At 38.2% G+C, this 21,624-nt stretch overlaps 1 protein-coding gene across 2 annotated transcripts in view; it reads right to left on the reverse strand.

Annotated features, from left to right (window-relative positions):
* Positions 1-14,445, reverse strand: part of CCER1 (coiled-coil glutamate rich protein 1) — a 60,605-nt gene extending 46,160 nt beyond the window's left edge. Inside the window, exon 1 of one of the 2 annotated variants that reach the window (XR_001884746.1) lies at positions 11,948-14,445. Coding sequence is in view for 1 of the 2 variants with exons in the window: in XM_017868368.1 (XP_017723857.1) it covers positions 12,688-13,944 (1,257 nt within the window). In the remaining variant the exon portion in view is untranslated. Of the gene's footprint in view, positions 1-11,395 lie in introns of those variants that run through there. The other variant, XM_017868368.1, reaches the window with a different exon arrangement.
* Positions 14,446-21,624: the final 7,179 nt, after the last annotated feature.

The raw sequence follows: 21,624 nt of genomic DNA on the forward strand, positions 1-21,624 counted from the left end.
TCCATGTTATAATCTTTACATGCTATGTTGCAGATATGGGAACCTGAAAGAATGCAACCTATCTTTAAGTTGAAATGGATGCTTTAGCAACCATGAAAAATTTATGTTTTGTTTTATAAAACAAGCTACTAATTTCAAAAGTCAACTTTCTAAAAGTCAAAATGTAATTTTAAATTAAATCACATGCTCTGAAGAAAATTTTGGTTAATTAGATACTTTTGGATCATAAATTTTAATGCATCAAGATTATAAAGTAGGCAAGAGTCTCATAGGGAAAAAAAACTTAAGGGATTATTTGAAAAAGTTTTATGTACACTATGTTTACAATTATTAGAACAGTCTAGTGACTGCTTGTTAACTCAATCTTCCCCATTAAGTGGAAAACTTCTTGGTGACAGTGAGTATTTTTATGTACAATTATTCCTGAGGTGCTATTTGAGCAGTGTCTGTTCTGATTACTTGGTGCCCGTAGAACCAGTAGTTAAACAATTTGAATATAACTCCTAGGTGTATCTATGGCATCTAGAAGAATGCCTAACATTTAGAAGGGACATGAGACACAATGGGTGAATGAATGAATAAATAGACCCTCAAATTAGGCCTATCCCCTGCTTTAAGTATACGTTTATGGACTCTATAACCCTCTCATATACACACAAAAATGAGTCTACTGTAGAAGGCATAGTTAATCTTTGTAAGGTAAAGGTAAATATAAATTATTCTATCCCTTTTGAGATTATCCCTGCCATAATCATCTTGATAGATAATCAAGAGTTAGTGGTACACCAAAGGAAATTGTTTTGTCATATGAAATTATATGTATGTAATTATTTAGTGTGTATATATACACACAACATATTATATATGTATACATATACAATATGTATATATAGTGTGTATATCTATATATAGATATAAAATTTTAGAAATCAGTAGTATATTTGATCATGGAATAGAAAAGATTCTTTGATGAACTAAGATGAATTTATATACCTCGATAAGTAAACTTGATATTTTATCCCTGCCTATTAAAATCATTTAAGTTATTTGGCAATCCAGCTGTAACATTCCTTAGCTATGCTAAACTCAAGAAGCACTAATTATCTTCAGTTTGCAAAGTGGATGTGTTTTAAGGTATACCAACATTTAAACTCTCTCTTTTCCTTTACTTCTGGCTGAATCTGATGGTACTTTTAGTGAAATAGGAGTTATAATATCTTACCTGTAATAGTGTTCTTAGACAAGTTCTTATTTCCTACTAAATCTAATCCATATTGTCTATTTAGATTTTTGCCTACCCTGAAATTCCCCATAGTTTCATGGCTAATCTTTTCAACTTTTAACTTTCATTCTTCATTATATCCATTTTCTTTCGACTGACCTCCAGATAGTGGCTATTACTTTGCTCTTATACTGTATTTTATTTTTTTCCTAATTGTGACTGCCATATAGCAGCTCTTGGGCTCTTCTCCTGATAGTAGCTAGTAGTTTTCCATTTCTACCCACTTCCATTAGTAAAGGCTGATTTCTAATTTAGAAAATTAAGAATTCTGCAATCCGAGTGAGCTTTATACTTTCACCTCAGAAGAAACGGAAAAGGGACCAGGGAACCGCTTTAATGATGTGAATAGTCTAGCACAGTTTTGCACTCTGCTTTTTTACTCTCTTTGAAACATCTCATCACATAAATAATTTATCACAGAACTTTTGGACATCAATTACTGAGACTCAGCACTTTTTCCAGGACAGCATTACAATATGCGGTATGACTGCAAAAGTTTGGCTTTGGCTATTGACTCAAAGTTATGTCCTTGAATAATCTGAACTTAATCTAAGATTTCATCACACTCCCCTCCATTTCAGAGTGGACTTAATGGTATAAGGAAACAAGACTATGTGGCTTCCAACCTCTGTCACCTATTAGCTGTGGGATCTTGGGTAAGTTGGTCAAGAGCTCTTAGCATTGGCTTTCTCACTGCTAAACTAAGCATGTGTGCTTAATACAGCTTCTACACAAGGTAAGCACTCAGCAAAGTGAAACAGAATAAAATAAGTGTTGGCTACATTAAGCTTCACCAGGTACTCTAAATTTTAAAATTAAAATCATCTAAAAATATATTTTCATGTGCCTTTTAGAAACAGGAACATTGCCATGAGCATTTTCAAAACGGTTTATACTCATGGTGATTCTGTGGCCCAGCAAGTTGGAACCAAGAGCTTCTTGTTACATTACAAAATTTTGCGTTCCATTCCTGTGCAAATCTATGCATGAGGACAGGGCTATTACACCACACAGTTTAGAGTACAAGAGATGTGGTTGAGTCTCTACTTACTCTTTCTTCTGCTTTCCTAATGAAATAGGTTTTAGTACACACATGGATAAGTCATTATGCTTCTCTGTTGGAACTACCTGAGAATCATAGATCTCTTCATAGATTTATTTCTATTTTATTCTTTTTTAATATTGAAATTATGTATTAAGAGCTTCTTATGTGCAAGATTGTGCATTGGAACTAGAAAGATGATCAATTCCTTGCCCTATAGCCTTTTCTAGACAGAAGAGAACCACAGGTAATTGACGATAATTTAGAAAGGATAATGGAAGCATCAATAAAGTGAAGTGTTAAGGAAGTACAAAGCAAGAAGTACAGAGTACCTCTTTCTAGAAGTACTGTGGAGTAACTGATGAATGCATCACTAAGGCAGTTGTAAATGCAGAAACTACGTCTCAGGCTAAGGAAGAGCCCACTTGTAGCATTGATTTGTGCTCCCACTAGACCTAAATAGCAGCTGGAAAGAGCTGGGAATCTGGCAGCAATAAAAATATTAATTATCTTCTGGGTGCCAGAGCAACAAACAAGCAAGTTTATTTCTTTCCCTAACAAGATGTACTCTAATTAGTGGCCATGACCATTAACAGATTACACCGTGTTTGAGTCCCAGGAGGTGACTATCACAAGTCCTGCTTTTACTCCCATGTCAATGGATACATACTCTCATTTTTACTTCTCGGGATTAAAGTGTTAAGCATTATTTAGTTTAGCAATTTCAAATTTGATAATTGTCTATTGTCAGTATTTAAAGGAAAACAAATACACTGTCAGTACAGATTGTGAATGTTAATTAGTGATGTTACTGTCAAAAAGACTTTGAATAGACAGAAGTATTGTAGAAACACCTTTAGATAAAACATGATTCATGGAATAAAGTTATTCTAATTGTATCAAAATAATAATCCATAGACATACAAGGAATCTTGTGGGCCAATGTTGTCCCACAAGACAACACTTCACACACTTTGGTAGTTTATGTTTATGTTTATGTCCTTCACACACTTTGGTAGTTTATGTTTATGTCTTAGTCTTGTAGGTCAAAAGATACTAACTTTTAAAACCAAGCCATATAGCGGTATATTTAAATAAATAATGTAAATATCTATCTTAATAGATAGATGTTCTTAGCGCTTTGTCATAATACCATTACAGTACTCTTTTTGTATTTGTATTAATGTATTATGTATTCCAAAAAATACATCTGTGAATATAGTACAATAGCTCATCTATCATTAGCTTACATGTAAATGTTTTGCCTTTGCCACTAGGTGGCAGCTATCTATTAATAGTTGTAGAGCGTAAGTTCTACATAAGAAGGCAAAATAGACAATGAAGGAGAGAAAAGTAAGCTATTTTATTAAATTTGTTTTGTATTTAAATGTTTGATCAGGAAACAATGTAAAATTCACAAATTTGTTTAAGACTAAGGGAAAACATTAAATATTCATTATTCTTTTTTAAAAAAAGATGAACATTGATTTTGGAAAAATTCACTGGGGGTTGCCAGGGGAACATATAGAGCCACTTAGTCTTGACCTCAGCTTGCCATCCTATATTATAATCTCCCAGTTCAAGGAAATTCTGCAATCAATAAAAAATCAAGAAAGATAAGAACTGTAATTATATATGGCAGCATTAAAAGTCTGCTTTTGGTAATACTGTTTAATGATAAATGTCATATGAAATGTCTAGTCTAATAGAGATTTTTGTGAGAAATGGTAAATTAACACTTGTTAAGAGTCTTAAATTACTAGGACTAAAATGACATGCTAAAATCTAAATATATTCATAGGAGAGGATACACAAATAATGCATGGTAACAGAACTATCAATCATTATAAAAATTTCAAATGCCATCTGAAACCATCAGAAGATGCCAATATTAATAACTTAAATAACAGCTAAAAATTCCAGTTAATGTCAAATCTAAAGTTTTAAAGAGAAATGTGGATTTCTAGTCTTAGGTGTTAAAAGTTTACTCAAAATAACCTTCCCAGGATAATAAAATATCACCAATAGAATTTGAAAGAAATCGAAAAGTAAAAGAACATGCATTAATCATTAACATTTTATTACAACTCTTGGTACTGTCTATGCTTCACTAAATATTGCATTGCATTTATATATTGAAATCACAGTATTGAATTTAGGCAGCACAAGCTTAATAGCTGAATAGAAATTATAGCTGAAAAGAAATATAGTGTCCAGCTCATGAGAAGAGTGCATGGATAGTATGTGACTAGTGTCTTAAGTTGAGAATAACCATTCTAAAACAACATCCAAAAAAGAAAAAGAAAAAGATTTAGAATGAAGCAAGCAGCCTAGAAAGACGGTAAGTTAAAACATATGTAAAACGAACAACGGTGTAAATAAGTAGGGGAGCTTCTCCAAAAGATAGTCCAAATACAGCCAAGTCCTTTGAGGTTTGAAATACAATACCTTTGTTTATTTTCCTACAGTGCAAAACTAGGACCAGTTGGTGGAATTAGTGGTCAAAAGCAAAAGCCTTCCTTTTTTTTTTTTTTTTTTTCAAGGTAAGCGTCTTGCTCTGTCACCCATGCTGGAGTGCAGTGGCTCCATCTCTGCTCACTGCAACCTCCATCTCCTGGGTTCAAGCCATCCTTCCACCTCAGCCTTCCAAGTAGCTGAGGCAACAGAAATGGGCCACCATGCCTCAGATAACAAATACTACTTTTTTTGATGGGGATGGGTTTCTCCATGTTGCCCCTGCTGGTCTCGAACTCCTGGCCTCAAACAATCCCAAAGTGCTGGGATTATAGGCATGAGCCACTGCACTGGGTCAGACTTTTTTTTTTTTTAATTAAAATTAGAACTTCTTATTGCGGGAAATAGGACCATATATTTTAAATTGTAAAAAACAGTTCTGCATGTGATCTTCATATAGAAAACAATATATTTTCGGTGTAAAAAGAAGGGAGGAATAAAAGATTTGAGCTGATGACCTTTTAACATACAAAGTCTACAAGCTTTTGATTTAAGGCTATTGTTTGTATGTTAAATTTTACAACAATTGAGATAATTATTGATACTCTAGTAGGTGGAAACCAGAGTTAGAAATACATGCATGGTCTACATGTTAGAAATAATTTTGTTAGACTAAGGTAGACCCACTAGGGTATTATAGCATCTGCCATGGAGAAATGACCCTAGCACGTTGTCAAAAGTCACTAAGGGTTGGGCTGGGTGCGGGGGCTCACGCCTGTAATCCCAGCACTTTGGGAGGCTGAGACGGGCGGATCATGAGGTCAGGAGATCGAGACCATCCTGGCTAACACGGTGAAACCCCGTCTCTACTAAAAGTACAAAAACTTAGCGGAGCGTGGTGGCGGGCACTTGTAGTCCCAGCTACTCGGGAGGCTGAGGCAGGAAAATGGTGTGAACCCGGGAGGTGGAGCTTGCAGTGAGCCGAGATTGTACCACTGCACTCCAGCCTGGGTGACAGAGTGAGACTCTGTCTCAAAAAAAAAAAAAAAAAAAAGTCACTAGGGGCTCAAAATTGTAAGGCATTAGGACCGAGTGTTCATAGTTACAGAGAACATTTTAGTTCTATTCTGTAGTATCCTTTAACTGCCCATTATTCAAGGAGGGCAATTGTCAGTCACTCCCCTTAGGAATCCTTCTGAATATAGGATTTTTCTGTTAGAGAAACTCTGCTATGTACCTCTGTTTATACAAGTATTTATATGTAAGCGTATTTTCTAAAATGGTTGACATATAAAAGTTAAATTCTGCACTTGTTATACCCATCTTGACTGATTTATTTTGAAATGAAAGTATGCTTGATTTGAGGCAATGCCAGAGAAGTATTTAAATGTAGTTTGTTTCAGGAACACATTTGTCTCAAACACTCCCTCCCTGCCTCCTACCCTGCCCCTTGTAGCAGAACTACTACATCATCTTACCATGCAGCAATATGTAGGTAGAGCAGTGAAAGATTCTCCCCAGAGCCTGAAAGCTTAAGGGAATGAATAGCTCCTCCCTTCTGAGGACCAGTCCCAAGACACAAGACCACTTGGGCTAGCAGCCTGCATCAGCAAGATAGCAAAAGCAGGAAGAGAGCTGCCCGGAAAACACCTACCCTGGCCAGAAGACATGCACCCCTGAAGATTAAGAAAGAGGACATCTGGGTACTACCTAGCAGTCACATCAGACTGCCACACTTCCTGTTTACAGAGGACTATAAAAACCCTGTCCCATCCTTACTTGGGGCTGACGCCATGTTAGGCCTCAGCCCGCCTGCACCCAGGCTCTCATTAAAACAGCATGTTGGGCTGGGCGCGGTGGCTCAGGCCTGTAATCCCAGCACTTTGGGAGGCCGAGTGGGGCAGATAAGCAGGTCAGGAGATTGAGACCATCCTGGCTAACAGGGTGAAACCTCGTCTCTACTAAAAATACAAAAAATTAGCTGGGCAGGGTGGCAGTCTCCTGTAGTCCCAGCTACTCAGGAGGCTGAGGCAGGGGAATGAGGTGAAGCCGGGCAGGGGAATGATGTGAACCCAGGAGGCGGAACTTGCACTGAGCTGAGATAGCGCCAATGCAGTCCACCCTGGGCAAAAGAGCAAGACTCTGTCTCAAAAAAAAATGCAATACAATACAATACAATACAAAATAAAATAAATATAAAATAAAATAAATCAAATACAGCATGTTGCTCCACATCGCCTTGTGTTGTGGTGTTTGTTGGCGCCGCTCTCTGGGCTCAAACCAATACAAGAACTTTTCAAGCAGTATATTCCTCAGTGACTTGATCCTCCAAATAACTCTCTTCTATTTCCTCCTGACCACAAAAAAAAAAACCACCTATACTCTAGGATGGCTGATTCCAGCCCAGTGGCCTGGCAAGGGTGAATTACACCTTGCATATCACACTCTTTACATTTGTGTGTGCTAGGATAAGAATTATAATTGAAACAGGGATTTAAGTATCTCTTCTCTAGGTGCCTACCCTCCTTGGACTAAGGTCAAATTTATTAAAGGAAGTTTTGTTTCTAGATAGGTTGTTTGAAATAAAACAACAGTATGTTCAAGTAACACAGTGTACCTACAGCTTTTAACTAAAATAGAGAACTTGGGTCCTGAAACAATTTCCTTTGATTTTCAGGTATTTTATCTATAAAAAGGGAGATAAAGCATTAGTTCATAGGGTAGTTATATGTTTAAATGTGATAATGTATGTTAACTACCTTGCATGTATTCAAATGTGTTTTGAAATCTAACGTCTACATTCTGATAGTTTAACTGTTCTACATAAGTGACTTACAACAGGCATTAAATATTGTTTGGCATTTTCATATATCTGTATCTGTATCTTAATCTACAATGAGCTTAACTTTAAGTGTAGCATAAAACAGAACCTTCAATAAAGTGGTAATATTAGGAATGATATCCAGTTATCTTACGCACCTATAAAGTTACCTATAAATTCTTACGAACATTTTTCTAAAGTAAAATTTTGATTTTACTTTATAGATGAGAAGCGACAGAGCAACATTCATAACAACTTATCCCATTCAGGCATTTTTTTTCCACCAAATGCATATATTGATATACATACACATAAAATATTCCTGTGTTAGATTGTCATCATATCACTTACATAAACTATTAACCCACAGAAATTTTTTTTCAAGTATTACAGTTGCATTGATTTTGATTTTGAAAGTATGCATTCAACTATCTATTGCTTCTATGGAAAAGGACGGGTAATTCTTAGCACCAACCATTAGAGCATTAACATCAACCATAAAAGGAAACATCATTGACCTGGGGCAAGGGCAGGCACAGAGGGGAGATAAAGGGTAGAGAATATTATCTTGGGAAAGAGTTCAACTCTAGAGATTTAACTAGTTCTCATAGAGTGTGCATAATAGTATCTGCAGCTCAAAGGTAATGTATCTGATTACAGTTATACTAGGGGGAAATAGGAGAGAGTAAATGAATCATTTTGTAATTGTGGGAGATTTTACATTTGTAGTTGCTTGCATCACCAACAAGTAACTTTTAGACACCAAATAATATGTCTATGACTTCATTTGTGCATTTACTGAATACTTATTATAACTAGGAAGTATTGAATGTCACTGTTTGGAGTGCTTGGTAACTATCATCTCACTTAGTCTTTACAATCTAATTTCAACCATGAGGTAGGTACTACAGATGAGGAAAATGAGATGTCAAAATTTCAGTAACAACCCTGAGGTCACACAAGTAAAAAATGATAGTTTTGAATGCATAAACCATAGTCTTAATCATTAAATTCCTGTGAGGCTTCTGCAATGGATCTAACACCTGGGTGGCAGTGCTGCTGGTTCATAAACCACACTTTAAATATCATGGCAGTAGACCATGTGAAGTGTCCATTTACACACTATTTTACCAGAAGCCAAAACTACATTTCAAGGACAAGTTGGTTCATACTTAGTTCTGTGATATTAATAACAACTGAAATATCTGATATGTCAGCCTAATAGAATTGCTATGAGATTTTCTGGGCCTTGCTAATAAATTTAGACTGAACTAAAGTTCAGAAATTATGTGAGATAACTTTATAAAATGTAGTTTAACGTATAACAGTCAACAGTGTTTTGCAGTTATAATACAATTCTTCTTAAATATTGAGTATTTTGTCTTCACAATACACCTAAATGACAAAGTATAATCACATTCTTCTTAAATATTGAGTATTTTGTCTTCACAATACACCTAAGTGATAAAGTATAATCACTAATACTGAGGAAACAGAAACCCAAGACAAGTGGCTACCACTGCAGGTCACTTAGGCAGCAGGACAACATACATCCAGGCCTTCCCATGCCACATCCAAATCTTTTCTTCTCTTCCATTAGCTGACCTTGACAATGGAGTGTATTCCACTAATTAACTAAAACTAAATAAAGAAAACTGCTACTTAGCTACTGAAACAGCTAAGACAGCCACATTCTGATTTTGATTTTAATAAATAGATAATCAAGGCCAAAGCGATTTGACAACATTGAGTAATTTTCAGTTGTTTTACATTAACATAAACCTTATTGAATACAAAACATGGCTGCATGTATCATTTTATTATGCTGCTAAAAGCAAAATATAATTCAAGGACTTTTTTTTAGTCTTATCAACTCCTTTAATCCAAGGTCACCTACGGGAGATGTATCATTTATATACCAGATCTGTAGATTTGGTGTTAGCTGGAGGAGATTGGTCATTTCACCTCTTACATTTATCTTAATGGAACTAAATATGTTACAAATACTGTCTTCCTCAAATAAAGATGTTCTAATATTTTATAAAATCATACTCAGAGTTGATCTCTAGATGTGAAGTGTACTTAGCATCTTTAGAGGGCTAATATTTTCATGGAAAACAAAATTCCTCTAAGTTACTGTAGAGACAAAGTAATGAAGACAAATTAAGAAATGCTGTCAGTCTCTAGAAGATGAAAATGTCAGAATCTCTATGTGAGAAACAAAAGCTCAAAATAGACAGCAAAGATGCTTATCAAGTCCAAGCCCTATAATCATGTTTTATGATTTACAATATTATTTTTATGACAATTGGCAAAATAGCTCCATTCTTGAAAGAAATGCCTGACAGGCACTTCATTCTCACTGTGTTCACCCGATAAAGTTTGAAATGATTTTAATAATAATGAATTTATTTTGGAAAATTGTGTTTTCTCTTCAAGTGTACACATACCTCTAAAACTAAAGACTGGGTTTTTCAGAGCTATACGAACACTGTAAAGGCTACGGGATCATCAAGCTGTACTGAATAAACTGTGCAAGAGGCTCTCCATGGGAGTTGAGAACTGTAGTGCTCCAATCATGCTGAGCAGGAAACCCTAAGATCCCCCTCATTACATGATAGTGGGTGGTTAGAATGGTGGGTGTTCCTGGATGACCAATCCCTTCAGCCCCTAACATGGGTTAATTATTTCATATTACCCGTCAGGATTAGTAAAGCAAGCATCACAGTATCTGGCTAATTATTAAAAGAAAAATAAGATCAGGTAGAGAATCATCAATGACTAATAGTTTTCTCCTCTCGTTATGTTTTGCTGGTGTCTATTTCAGAAGATACGGATGGCATAAAAGTGAGTAGATAATATGGTTTCTGCATGCTTCTCTCACTTCTCATTGGCCATTGCTTCCAGACATGCTGGTCTTTCTATCCTCAGTTCCTCAAAGGCATCAAGCTCCTCTCAGCTCTTGGCCTTTAGACTTAGGGGTCCCTCTGCCCACAATAAACAGCCTCAGCCTTACTCCTGGGTTCGCTAGTTATCTATGTCTTTATAGTGGTACATTTCCTTCAGACCACTTGCAATGAGCAATCCATCTAGCTCATTTAATGTCTGACTTTTCTACTAAACAATAACAATGTCAGAATGGGGTTTTGCTTATTCACCATTGTATTTTTATCACTGTTCACAGTGCTTGGCCCCCAGTAGTTCAATATTTGTTGAATAACTGTTCATGAGCAAGAATGTAGACTCCTGAGGCATTGCACATGTTTACATCCCTTAAAATAACTAGTGAATAACACCTTTGCATATGAAGGTTATTAATATGTGGTGAATTCTTAAGTTTAAAATATTTTGCAGGAAGAAATGGAGAAACGTCCATATGGGATTGTGAATGAATTCAATCCTAAATGAAAAATCTTCTCCAGTGAGAACATACCTAAGTTTGACCTTTTGATTAAGTGTTGTGGGTAAAGTATTTATGGGCTATGACTTGCATGGATTTATTACCTAGCTTCAGGAGCTGGATTCTTGATTTCCCTCTGCATATTAGTATTAGAACAGTAAAACACATAGGGATGGCTACTTTTCATTTTATAGGTCATTCAGAAATTGCATCTTGTAGAAAGTAAAGATTTCTTAGAGTTTTGGTTATTCACCACTGCAATTTGGAATGTTTGGTGTAATTTTAAAATTCCTAAGTTTTTGCCCCTTTCTTCTATTCATCCTTTTGACCACTGAAGCATTGCTGCATGGATCTGTGATATTTAAATAATGAGAAATGAGAGGCAAGGTACTTTTATTTAATACTTTTTATTGTTTAATAACTTAAGTTTATCACCTTGAAAACTGCAATATATCAGTTGCAATCAACATTCAGGTAAAACATCACCACACATTCTTCTCTTCAACAAATAAATGCTAACTTGTGGTTCAAAGTCAAAAGATGTAATTTCTGAGAGGGCAGGTTTAAATTCATCATCTAGGGATATTCTGGAAATATGCTATGGATGGAACTTTTATCAACTGTCCAGGAAGAAATGCATTATTACTTTCTAAAAATGTTTGAACAAAAGCTGTTAATTTGAATGATGTATTCTCCATAAGTAATTGCTGTTTAGACATCAGAAACCAGCTCACACAGACTCACGTTTACACATCTTTTACTCTCCTTTATAACAAAGACAAATTGAAAATGAAATAAGATATTCCACCCCAAAAGGTCAATAATCTTTTTCTCTAAAAAAATCCATTCTGCAAAACATTTTTTTATGGCTCCTCAGAACTTAGGATAAAGACTCTATCCAATAAAGAGGCTTCAAAACCTAAGCTATGTTCCATTGTTTGCAGTTACCTTGGACTTTAACTAGATGTGCAAGTTGACTTCTGACCATGGGGAATCCTCTCCATGACTGGATTATGGATTGTTGAGGCCATGGCAGATAACCAGTTCCACAGAAGCAACTTCATGTTCTTCTGAGGAAGATCCATAGCACTGTGGAACAAGGAATATCAATAAGCGATGCCACAAGAGACTGCAAATGGGGTTAACAAAATACAACCCTCAAAAATGAACTCTGATGGTGGAAAAATCTATGAGACAAAATACTGTTGAAAAAAATACAGAGATTGAAAATGGCTTCAGTTATGTTAAGAGCACTGGTGAACATTCAGTAGCGTTAGAATGTGCTTTCCTATGCATGTAACAAACTATCTCTTCACGCCAAGTTCATTAAGTGGCTAAGTTGTATAAATTTGTTTCAAAAACAAACCCTTTTTCAGCATTTACAGATTTAAAAAAACAACAGCAACTCTGTTTTCTAGAGGGGAAAACATCAAGTGAAAATATTCTAATGGTAGTAATAAACTACTTGGCCTTTAATCAGTTCCAGTAAAATTATATTTGAAAGCTCTCCCACCACCACCTATAGTCATACACATACGCATCAAATTTTAAGCATTTTATAATGGCCAAAGAAGGTGTTTACATCTGTTTATTAATGGAACTCACTTTTAAATCAGTTTTTAATAAATTGCTAATCCAGTTTAGCCTCAAATCAGTTCCATCCCTTTCCTCAATCCCTTTTCTGATGTCTAACAGTTAAAGTCCTGTGCAGTGAACAGGGATTCCTGTGGCACTTTGGGAATTATCTGCTCTGGATTTAAAAAAGCGCAGCTTATAAAGTTCTCTCTCTTTTCTTCAGCCTCTACGAAGATTGATAAAGGCATTTCCAGAGGCAAATGAAATTCTTCCCCTCTCTGCTCGTTCTCCTCCAGGATCTCCTCTTCCCCTTCCAGTTCCTCTTCCTCCTCCTCCTCCTCCTCCTCCTCCTCCTCCTCCACATATTCAGCCTCTTCGACCTCTTCCTCCTCCTCATCTTCGACCTCTTCCTCCTCCTCATCTTCGACCTCTTCTTCCTCATCTTCGACCTCTTTTTCCTCATCTTCAACCTCTTCTTCCTCCTCCTCGCTCGCCTCCTTTGCATCACACACCTCCTGGTCATACTCCTCCTCATCATCATTTTTCTCCTCCTCCTCTTCCTCCACCAGCAAGGGGGCAAGAGACTGGTTTTCCTCTGGTTTAGGGCTGAATGCTAGAGAGGGATTCTGCACGAAGCCATACAGAGCTTCCTGCAGTCCCCAGGTTTCCTCGCTGCCGCCAGGGGGCGCATCGTTGCCGGAGGATCTGGCCGGGGAGGCCTCGCCGCTCACCTGGGCCTTCTGCGCCCTCAGCGCCTCCTGCTGACGCTCCAGCTTCTCCTGCTGCCGCATGTCCTCGTAGATCTGGTTCATGATGAATTGGGTGGTGTTGGGCGGCGCTCGCATGCCAGGCTCTCTCCACTCGTACAGCTTGACCGGCCGCGGCAGCGTGCTCACATTTGCTGGCGGGCTCCGCGGGGAGGAGCGGCGAGGGTGGTGGCGCAAGCCGCGACCCCTGCGGCCCCAGCGCTTCTTCCTGCCTGGGGTCCTCGCCCAGCTAGGGTTCCAGGACCCGTTCCAGCAGGAGCAGCAGCAAAAGCAGAGAGGGTGCAGGCCATACACCCGAAACACTTGCACTGGGCAATGGAACTTCCGGAATCCTGGAGGGGGTGGGCGCCAGGGCCCTCCCCAGCACCCCCAGTTAAAGCACATGGGTGGTTGGAACCAAAAGCCCGGGCCGTGCTGTTGCTTCGGCTGCTTCCTTGGAGGCCCATACTCGGTCTTGGGGCTATAGCGGTGCGGCCTATTGTACACTGGAGCGCCCTGGCGCCTTCGATGGCAGGGCGACCAGGAGCTCAAGGAGGCCGAGTGTGCCCAGCCACCGCCGCCCAGGTTCAGAGGGTGTTCCCTTGTGTCGAGGGTCTGAGCCATCGTTCAGGGAGCTCTGAGAGGTCTAGATGGTAGCGACCCAGAAGCTGTCGTCAAGTTTTGCCAGATAGGACGGTCAGAAGAGCCTCGTCTCGTCACCCTGTCTCTCCACGCAGTGCCACGTGTCTACCCCTGGGATCACGTTTTCCTCTCCAGGAGGCCGCTCTCTTCCTGGTTTGCGAGCTCTTCGGTAGTAATCGCTTGTCCTTCGCACCTGGGTTGTCTCGCCCAGGTGTGCTGGTTGGGACTGGGGCTGGGTAAGGATGGTGGGGGAGGAAGGTGTTGGCAGGCGACACGCAGTGAGACCCACTCCCGGGTTTCCCCACCACACCCGGCTCTGCTGAGGCACGGGTTGGGGCCGGGGGAGGCAGGGGTTGCGCAGTTACCTGCTGCTACCTCTCAACCCAGGTGCTTCACTGTCACCGTCCTGGCAGGACTGGGGTGGCGAGGGCAGCGGCAGCCTTTAAATACTGGCTGTGGTCTCCCTCGTGCCCACCGCGTTCGTGGTCGCCCAGGGCAACAGCCAATTGGGGTCGAAATCGTCCTCCCTGTGTGCAAGACCGGGTTCTGGCTGGAACCAGGCTCCAGGTGAACATTCGCAGGGGGCTTGTGACGTAGCGTTTGGGAGAGGCGAACAGGGGATCAGGCTGGGTTTGTGCTGCTCAATTCAAGCAAGTCTGGAGGCAGTTTATCAGAAAGCTTTGTGTCACCTTGAGGCAGTGGTTTAGAAGATGGGCCTTCATCTGAACCCGGTGGGGGCGGGAGAACTTGAGTTTTGAAAACCCCACATTCTACACCTTTGGAGGGTCTAAGGGATAATGGAAAATTACTGGAGAAAGAAAACTTGGCCCAACCTCTTACCTTCTGGCCGGTGCCAACTCTTCTTACTCCGGGGAAACGGAATTCACAATACATAAAACAAGACCACAAACATTTATTATTGCATGTGCTCCCTGACAAATAATCCTGCCATCTACCCTGAGAGGTAGGTGTATCTTATTCACCTATCACAGATGAGGGAACTGAGGGGTTAATTTCCCCATGGTTGTGGGGTTAATACATTTTCGGGCTACTATTTAAGCCTAAGCCTGTTTGACCCTAAAGTTAGGTTTTTAATGGCATTGCCTGTATGTTCTACCAAACCACCAGTAGGACCCTTGTGATAACTAAATGACGTGCATTTGGGAAGGTACTTTGTTATTGGTAATATACCATACATATGTACCTCAATTAAACTAGTATTATTAGTACCAGGATGAATACCACAGGTTTGTCCTCGGGAAGAGGAATATTCAGATGGTTTTTCCTTCTGTCCCTTCACTGACCATACAGCCTATACATGGGAAGCCTTTAAAGCATTGTGGTTAAGCGTATGGGTTTTAATTTAAATAAATGGGGTTCCACTTCAGCTCACCAATTACTAATCTCTGTAAGCCTCAGTTTCCTTACCCATAGCACGATTCTACTACCTTTTCCATACAGCTGTGTAAAGAATTAAATGCATATAGCAGGTCCTCTAATACTGTTTTGCTCAATATCATTTCCTTATAACATTGCTGAGGCAAAACAACAACAATAACAAAACCACTTTTCATTATATGTCTTTTCATTTAAAACTAGCAGTTTCCAAGAACCTATGATGCAAAGTGAGGGATTTAGTGTAATTCCTTAAAGCACTTAGTGCAGGTACCCTGTAAGTACTCAGTAACTGTTAACTGTCATCCTTGTATTTAAATACTTAGTGACTTACAAAAGAGGTAATATACATGTAAAGACACTTGTGCTTTATGCAAAAATAGGCATCCCCACCCTGGCTTGTGTCCTCTTCTTGTCCTTCTTTGTAAAACGTCAAGGAAAGTGCTACCATACTTGATCCTAGAGAAAACCGTCTCAGTGTATTTCCCTTTATTACTTTTCTGTGCTGAGTGGAATTGCACAAAATGGAACACTGCCCACTGGGAACTTCGGTCTGTATAAGGCTCCATTAAATGCTAGAAAAGCAGAATGTGTGAAAGCCCTGAAGCTAGCAAAGGTCATTTATGCATTCCTGGCTGAAAATAGAGAACAGTGTAGGGGGTTTTGGATCAGGACTCCAACATTTGCCCTGAGACCTGTAGAATCCACAGGCGTCATTTAATTTCATTTGCTCTGGGGTTTGCTGAGGACAAGCCTGTTTGACTCAAAAGTACAGAATGCTGACATGTTTAGCCTGCAGTATCCCTTTCTAGATATGGACTCACCTTTGGCAGTTATTCTGACCCTGCTCTGCTTACTCAAAATGGAATGGTGAGAGCCCAGATTGATTTTTTCTAAGGACCTATGTGTCATGCAAAAATGGGTTTTAATTGAGAGCATTACAGATGGACCATGTTGCTGTACTGGAATTCCAATCAGTTTCTTTTTGTTTTAAAACAGATGGTTAACTCATTTTACAGGTAATTAAGGACATCATTTTTTGATCAGTTGATGTGACCTTTATACAGCTAACCTTGGCATTATATACTTTTTGCATGGTGAGAACATTTATTCTCCCTACTAAGAAACATGGACACATTATTGCCTTGCCCAAATTTTCTTAAGAGAAGCAGCAATTTATTATTTTGATTATGATCTTAGTTTTACAAAGATTGGACTTATAATACAAGTTTTGAATGTACTGGTAAATCGTCCAAGAAAATTTACCACTAAAGCGTGTTAAACAAAAAGTCAGACATTTATTTAATTTTTAAAGACACACTTTTATAGTTTTTTAATAACAAATGATTGTGTGTATATATATGTGTGTGTATATATATATATATATATGGCACCATGTGATGTTTCCTTACATATAAACATTATGGAATGATCAAATTAGGCTAATTAGTATATTACTTCAAGTATTTGTCATTTAATTGTGGTGGGAATTTAAAATCCTCTCATGGCTATTTTGAAATACACAAGACATTAGTGTTCATTGTAGTCACCTTGATGTGCGTTAGAACATCAAACTTACTCCTTCTCCTTACCTGTAACTTTGTACCTGTTGACCAATGTAAGGACACATTTTTAATTGACCCATATTCTTTCAGTACCATGAAATGAAATATTCTGATTCAATATTGAATATAACACATTCATCCTGTTATTGAATATTGTATTAGTTTTCTGTTGCTGCATAACAAATGACCACAACCTTGGTTACTTAAAACAATACACATTTATTATCTCAAAGTTTTCAGGAGTCAGGAGTCCAGGAATAGCTTAGTGGGTCCTCTGTCCAGGGGTTCAACAGGCTGTGACATGGTTTGGCTGTGTCCCTACCCAAATCTCATCTTGAATTGTAACTCCCATAATTCCCACATGTTGTGGGAAGGACCCTGTGGGAGATAATTGAATCATGAAGGTGGTTTCCCCATAATGTTCTCATGGTAGTGAATAAGCCTCACGAGATCTGATGGTATTCTAAGGGAAACACCTTTCGCTTGCTTCACATTATCTCTTGCCTGCTGCCATGTGAGACGTGATTTTGCTCCTCCTTTACCTTCTGCTATAAGTGTGAGACCTCCCCAGCTGAGTAGAACTGTGAGTCCATTAAACCTCATTTTCTTTATAAATTATGCAGTTACAGGTGTGTCTTTATTAGCAGCATGAGAACAGACTGCTACAGGCTGTAATTAAGGTTTTGAATGGTTTGAATTCTCGTTGATGTGCTCAACTCAGAAAAATTCACACCTAAGATCATTTATGGCATTGGCAGAATTTATTCCCTGTGGCTCTAAGACTGATGGCCCTGCCTTTTAGCTGTCTGTTGGCTGGAGGCCACCTTTAGGACTTGAGGCCACCTACTAGTCTTAGAAGCTAAGGATGGTTTAGACACTGCCCACAGCAAGAACTGTGGGCTTCCTCAACAGGGCTGCTCACATCATCAAACTGGCAAAGATAATCTCCATAGTTTCTCCTAGCAAGATGGAAAGTTGCAGATGTAAATACAGACATATACACATATGTGTATGTGTGAAAATGTGTGTCTGTTTATCATAATCCTGGCCTTGACATTCTTGCCTTGACATAATCCTTGGCTTTCTATCACCTCTGCCATCGTCTGTGGGTTAGAAGCAAGGCCCAGGTCCCCGTGGACATGCAGTGTGGAGGGGTTGGGGTGTAGGCTCTGCTATGTTTTATGTTGTGCAGAGCATTAACGTTTTTAAGTTGAAAACATATTGCAATTTTGGTGTTGGTTTTTGTGCAGTTATGTGACTTGAAATGAAGAGTTCTAACACTTGATGGCAGTAGTAGCTCATTCAAAATATAGTCAGCAACAGTTCTATACAAAACAAACTGAGAAGTAAATACCTCATTTTTGTGTTTTATCATGAATTCCATTTTTAAACAATTCCAGGTTGAAATATTAATTACCTTTTATTCTTGTGCGTAGAATTGGGTGCTTTTATTTATTATACTTTAGCATTTTCAATTGACTTTGAAAAGCAAACCTCTGCCAATTAAACTTGTAAATAAAATTCTTCAGAGAGAAGTTGGATATGCCCGATTCAGTCAGATAAATTAAATTCAACAAATATTTTTTAGATCCGTCTATGTCACTAATACAGTGCTATGTGATACAAAAATAAATAGAATGCATGTTTGCTTAAAGTAGTTTTAAAGTATAATGTATTCTGGGGCAGTAGTATGCAGTGTTCATTTTTTTTCTTGGCAAATAACCTGTAATATTTAGAGAAAAATAAACATATATAGCCACTGAATAGAAGAAAAAACAATTTGATGCTTAAAAATATATGTTCTGTCAGGCTTGCCTTTTCCTATTGCAGACATCCACGCAACAGGATTTTAAAACCAAAGGGTCAACGCCATCTTGTGGTCACAAAGTCTGAGTACAAAGTATTAAGCCTTTCTAGCTTTTCAAAGGTGGGATAAAGAGATTCAAAGGGACATAGTGCTTTCTCTTAACAATTTGGGAAATTTTGGGGTTAGTTTGCAGATTTTTGAGGTGTGTTGTGCATCAGGGAACACCATTGTGGTTTTTTTCCATTTATAAATCCTCGAGTCATTTTAAGCAAATTTTGAAGAGGGAGTTAACTTTGTGATGACAAAGACCATGTTTCTACAGATTCAGAGAAGTCAGAAATGCCAGTTTCACAAATCGTAGTACGATGCGTAGGTATTATTTGCTACCACCTTTTGAAGTTATTATTGATCCTATGACAATTCAAGATTTGCAGAGGATTAACACAGCATATTGTAGTTATCACATCTGAAAAACCTGAACACTCAGAAATACTTAGATGGGAATTATTAGCCTGGTCATGTTTGCTTATAAGTTGCTTATAAGTTGTATTCTGGGGCAGTAGGATGCAGTGTTCATTTTTTTCTTGGCAAATTAACCTGTAACGTTTAGAGAAAAATAAACATATATAACAACTGAATAGGAAATAAAAGCAATTTGATGCTTAAAAATATATGTTGTGTTTTAATCAGAAGTCAGGTTTAAATTTAGAGTTTTCAAATAATAATGTGAGGTATTTGAAATGGCCACTTAAATGTGATACATTTAGCAGCATCACTAAAATATTATCATCACATTTTAAGAGTTATAGTAAGCACTTTGTCCTAGGGTTCATGTAAAACTATATCTGCAAAGCAACCTTGTTGGGAGGCAGTCATAATGCCTGTGAGAATGTCGGCTAGCACCATAACATTTGTATAATATTGCCCTTTTTATCCCAGTATTTTATTTATTTCATTTTATTTCTTGCTAAAGACTCTTCTTCCCCAGATTCTGTAAAAATTGTATGCTGAGTAGGCTGTGAAGACAGAAAGTTATTCTATGCCATTTGTGGGGGAAATCTGTTATCATCAATAATGTTCTTATAGGCAGGACCTCATTAAGACTTCCATGGACCCCTTTCTTCATAAAAAATCAGTTAAACTCTATTTTATGGCTTGTTGCTACAGAAAAGAATATAATCCAGGTTTCACTGATTATTGCACATACATTATTATTACCATGTTCTCTTTATTTTAAAAGAAACTAAATATTTTCATATGTTTCAAAGACTCTTGCAAGCTGTGGGCACTGTGCCTACTATACCTAATGAATAAGTCAGTACTGTCTGCTGGGAGTCTCCTCTTACCCTGATGGCACTAAGTGTCTCAGTCCGTCTTTTTGCTGATTTTCCAGAGGCTGAAGTATTTGGAGGACTACTCTGGCCTCAGGAAATGGTCCCTCCATGGTGCTTGAAATAAGGCACTAGACCAGTGGGAAGTCACTGTTGCATACAAAAAGCCGGTGCTGATCTTTGCATCTTTGTCCAGCCTGTACACCATTTTCTTTATTTTATAAAACTGGAAAAAGGCATGTCTGTGGTACTTGAGGTGCAACAATGGAGTCAAATAGCACAGGATTTAGGAGTCGGCTGTTGATCCAGGCCAAGTCATTTAATCTCTCTTCTCTGATTTGTGACTTGGAATAGTGATTATCTCCAGCTCCTTGGATATTTTGAATTAATACATGCTGAACACCTTAGTAGATGCCTGGCATATAGTTTGTATCCTATAGTTGGTTGCTATTATAACAACATGTATATACATGAATTAATGTTAAAACTACATGTAATATGCTTCAAAGTTAAATGCCAGGCCTAAAAATGATGTTCTGACACTACCCTCTAAAGTGTACTCTTAAATGACTTCTTCTATTTTATAGCAGTGATGTTGTGTAGCTCTTATTTCTTTTTTAATAAGAGTTGAACAAAGTTGTCCTGCGGCTGTACGGACACTCTGGGAGCTACAAGTTTGTCCACTGACAATGTTAATCATTTAACCTCATTAAAATGCATACACAATAAGATATAGCAAATGATTTTTCTTTCTCCCTTATTACTTTCATTTATATTTCCCACAAATGCAAGCAAAATAACATTAGAAGGTAGTATTGTCTAAAATACGTCTACATGTTTAAAATAACTGAATTTTCAAAGAATCATTGCAATTCTTTTTCTTAAACTATAACAAATGAATCAAAACCAAATCATCCACTTGGTTACCTCATTGGCATAGCAGAAATTGAAAAGTCAGTGACATTGTATATTTCTTTGTCCACATAGATACATCATCAAAGGATAACTGTTCCATCCCAGAGATACAATAATAAAAAGCTTTCATTAAATGTTACTAATATTTCCTTATTATTCCCACTGCTATCATCACTATTTTTTATGTGTTTCTAGGAGGATTTAAGAGTAGAGAAAGAAGGTCATTATCTGTGGTCAATCACCACGTGCTTATACTACTAGGATTTGCAGATTATGTTAGGTAGAATTTTAAAGATAGGTCTCTGAGGTTCCTGCCTTCTGGTTATTCAAACATTCTTCTAGGTATTGTTAAAAAACAATTACAGGACCGGGTGTGGTGGGTCACACCTTTAATCCCAACACTTTGGGAGGCGGAGGCATGAAGATCACTTCAGGAGATCTAGACTATCCTGGCCAACATACTGAAACCCCGTCTCTACTAAAAATACAAGAAAAAAAAAAATAGCTGGATGTGGTGGCACACACTTGTAGTCCCAGCTACTGGAGAGGCTGAGGCAGGAGAACTGCTTGAACCTGGGAGGCAGAGGTTGCAGTGAGCCGAACTGCACTCCAGCCTGTCAACAGGGCGAGAGTCCGTCTCAAAAAAAAA

This window comes from Rhinopithecus bieti, unplaced genomic scaffold, assembly GCF_001698545.2.
Source record: "Rhinopithecus bieti isolate Rb0 unplaced genomic scaffold, ASM169854v2 scaffold_2453, whole genome shotgun sequence".
In the NCBI taxonomy this organism is placed as follows: domain Eukaryota; kingdom Metazoa; phylum Chordata; class Mammalia; order Primates; family Cercopithecidae; genus Rhinopithecus; species Rhinopithecus bieti.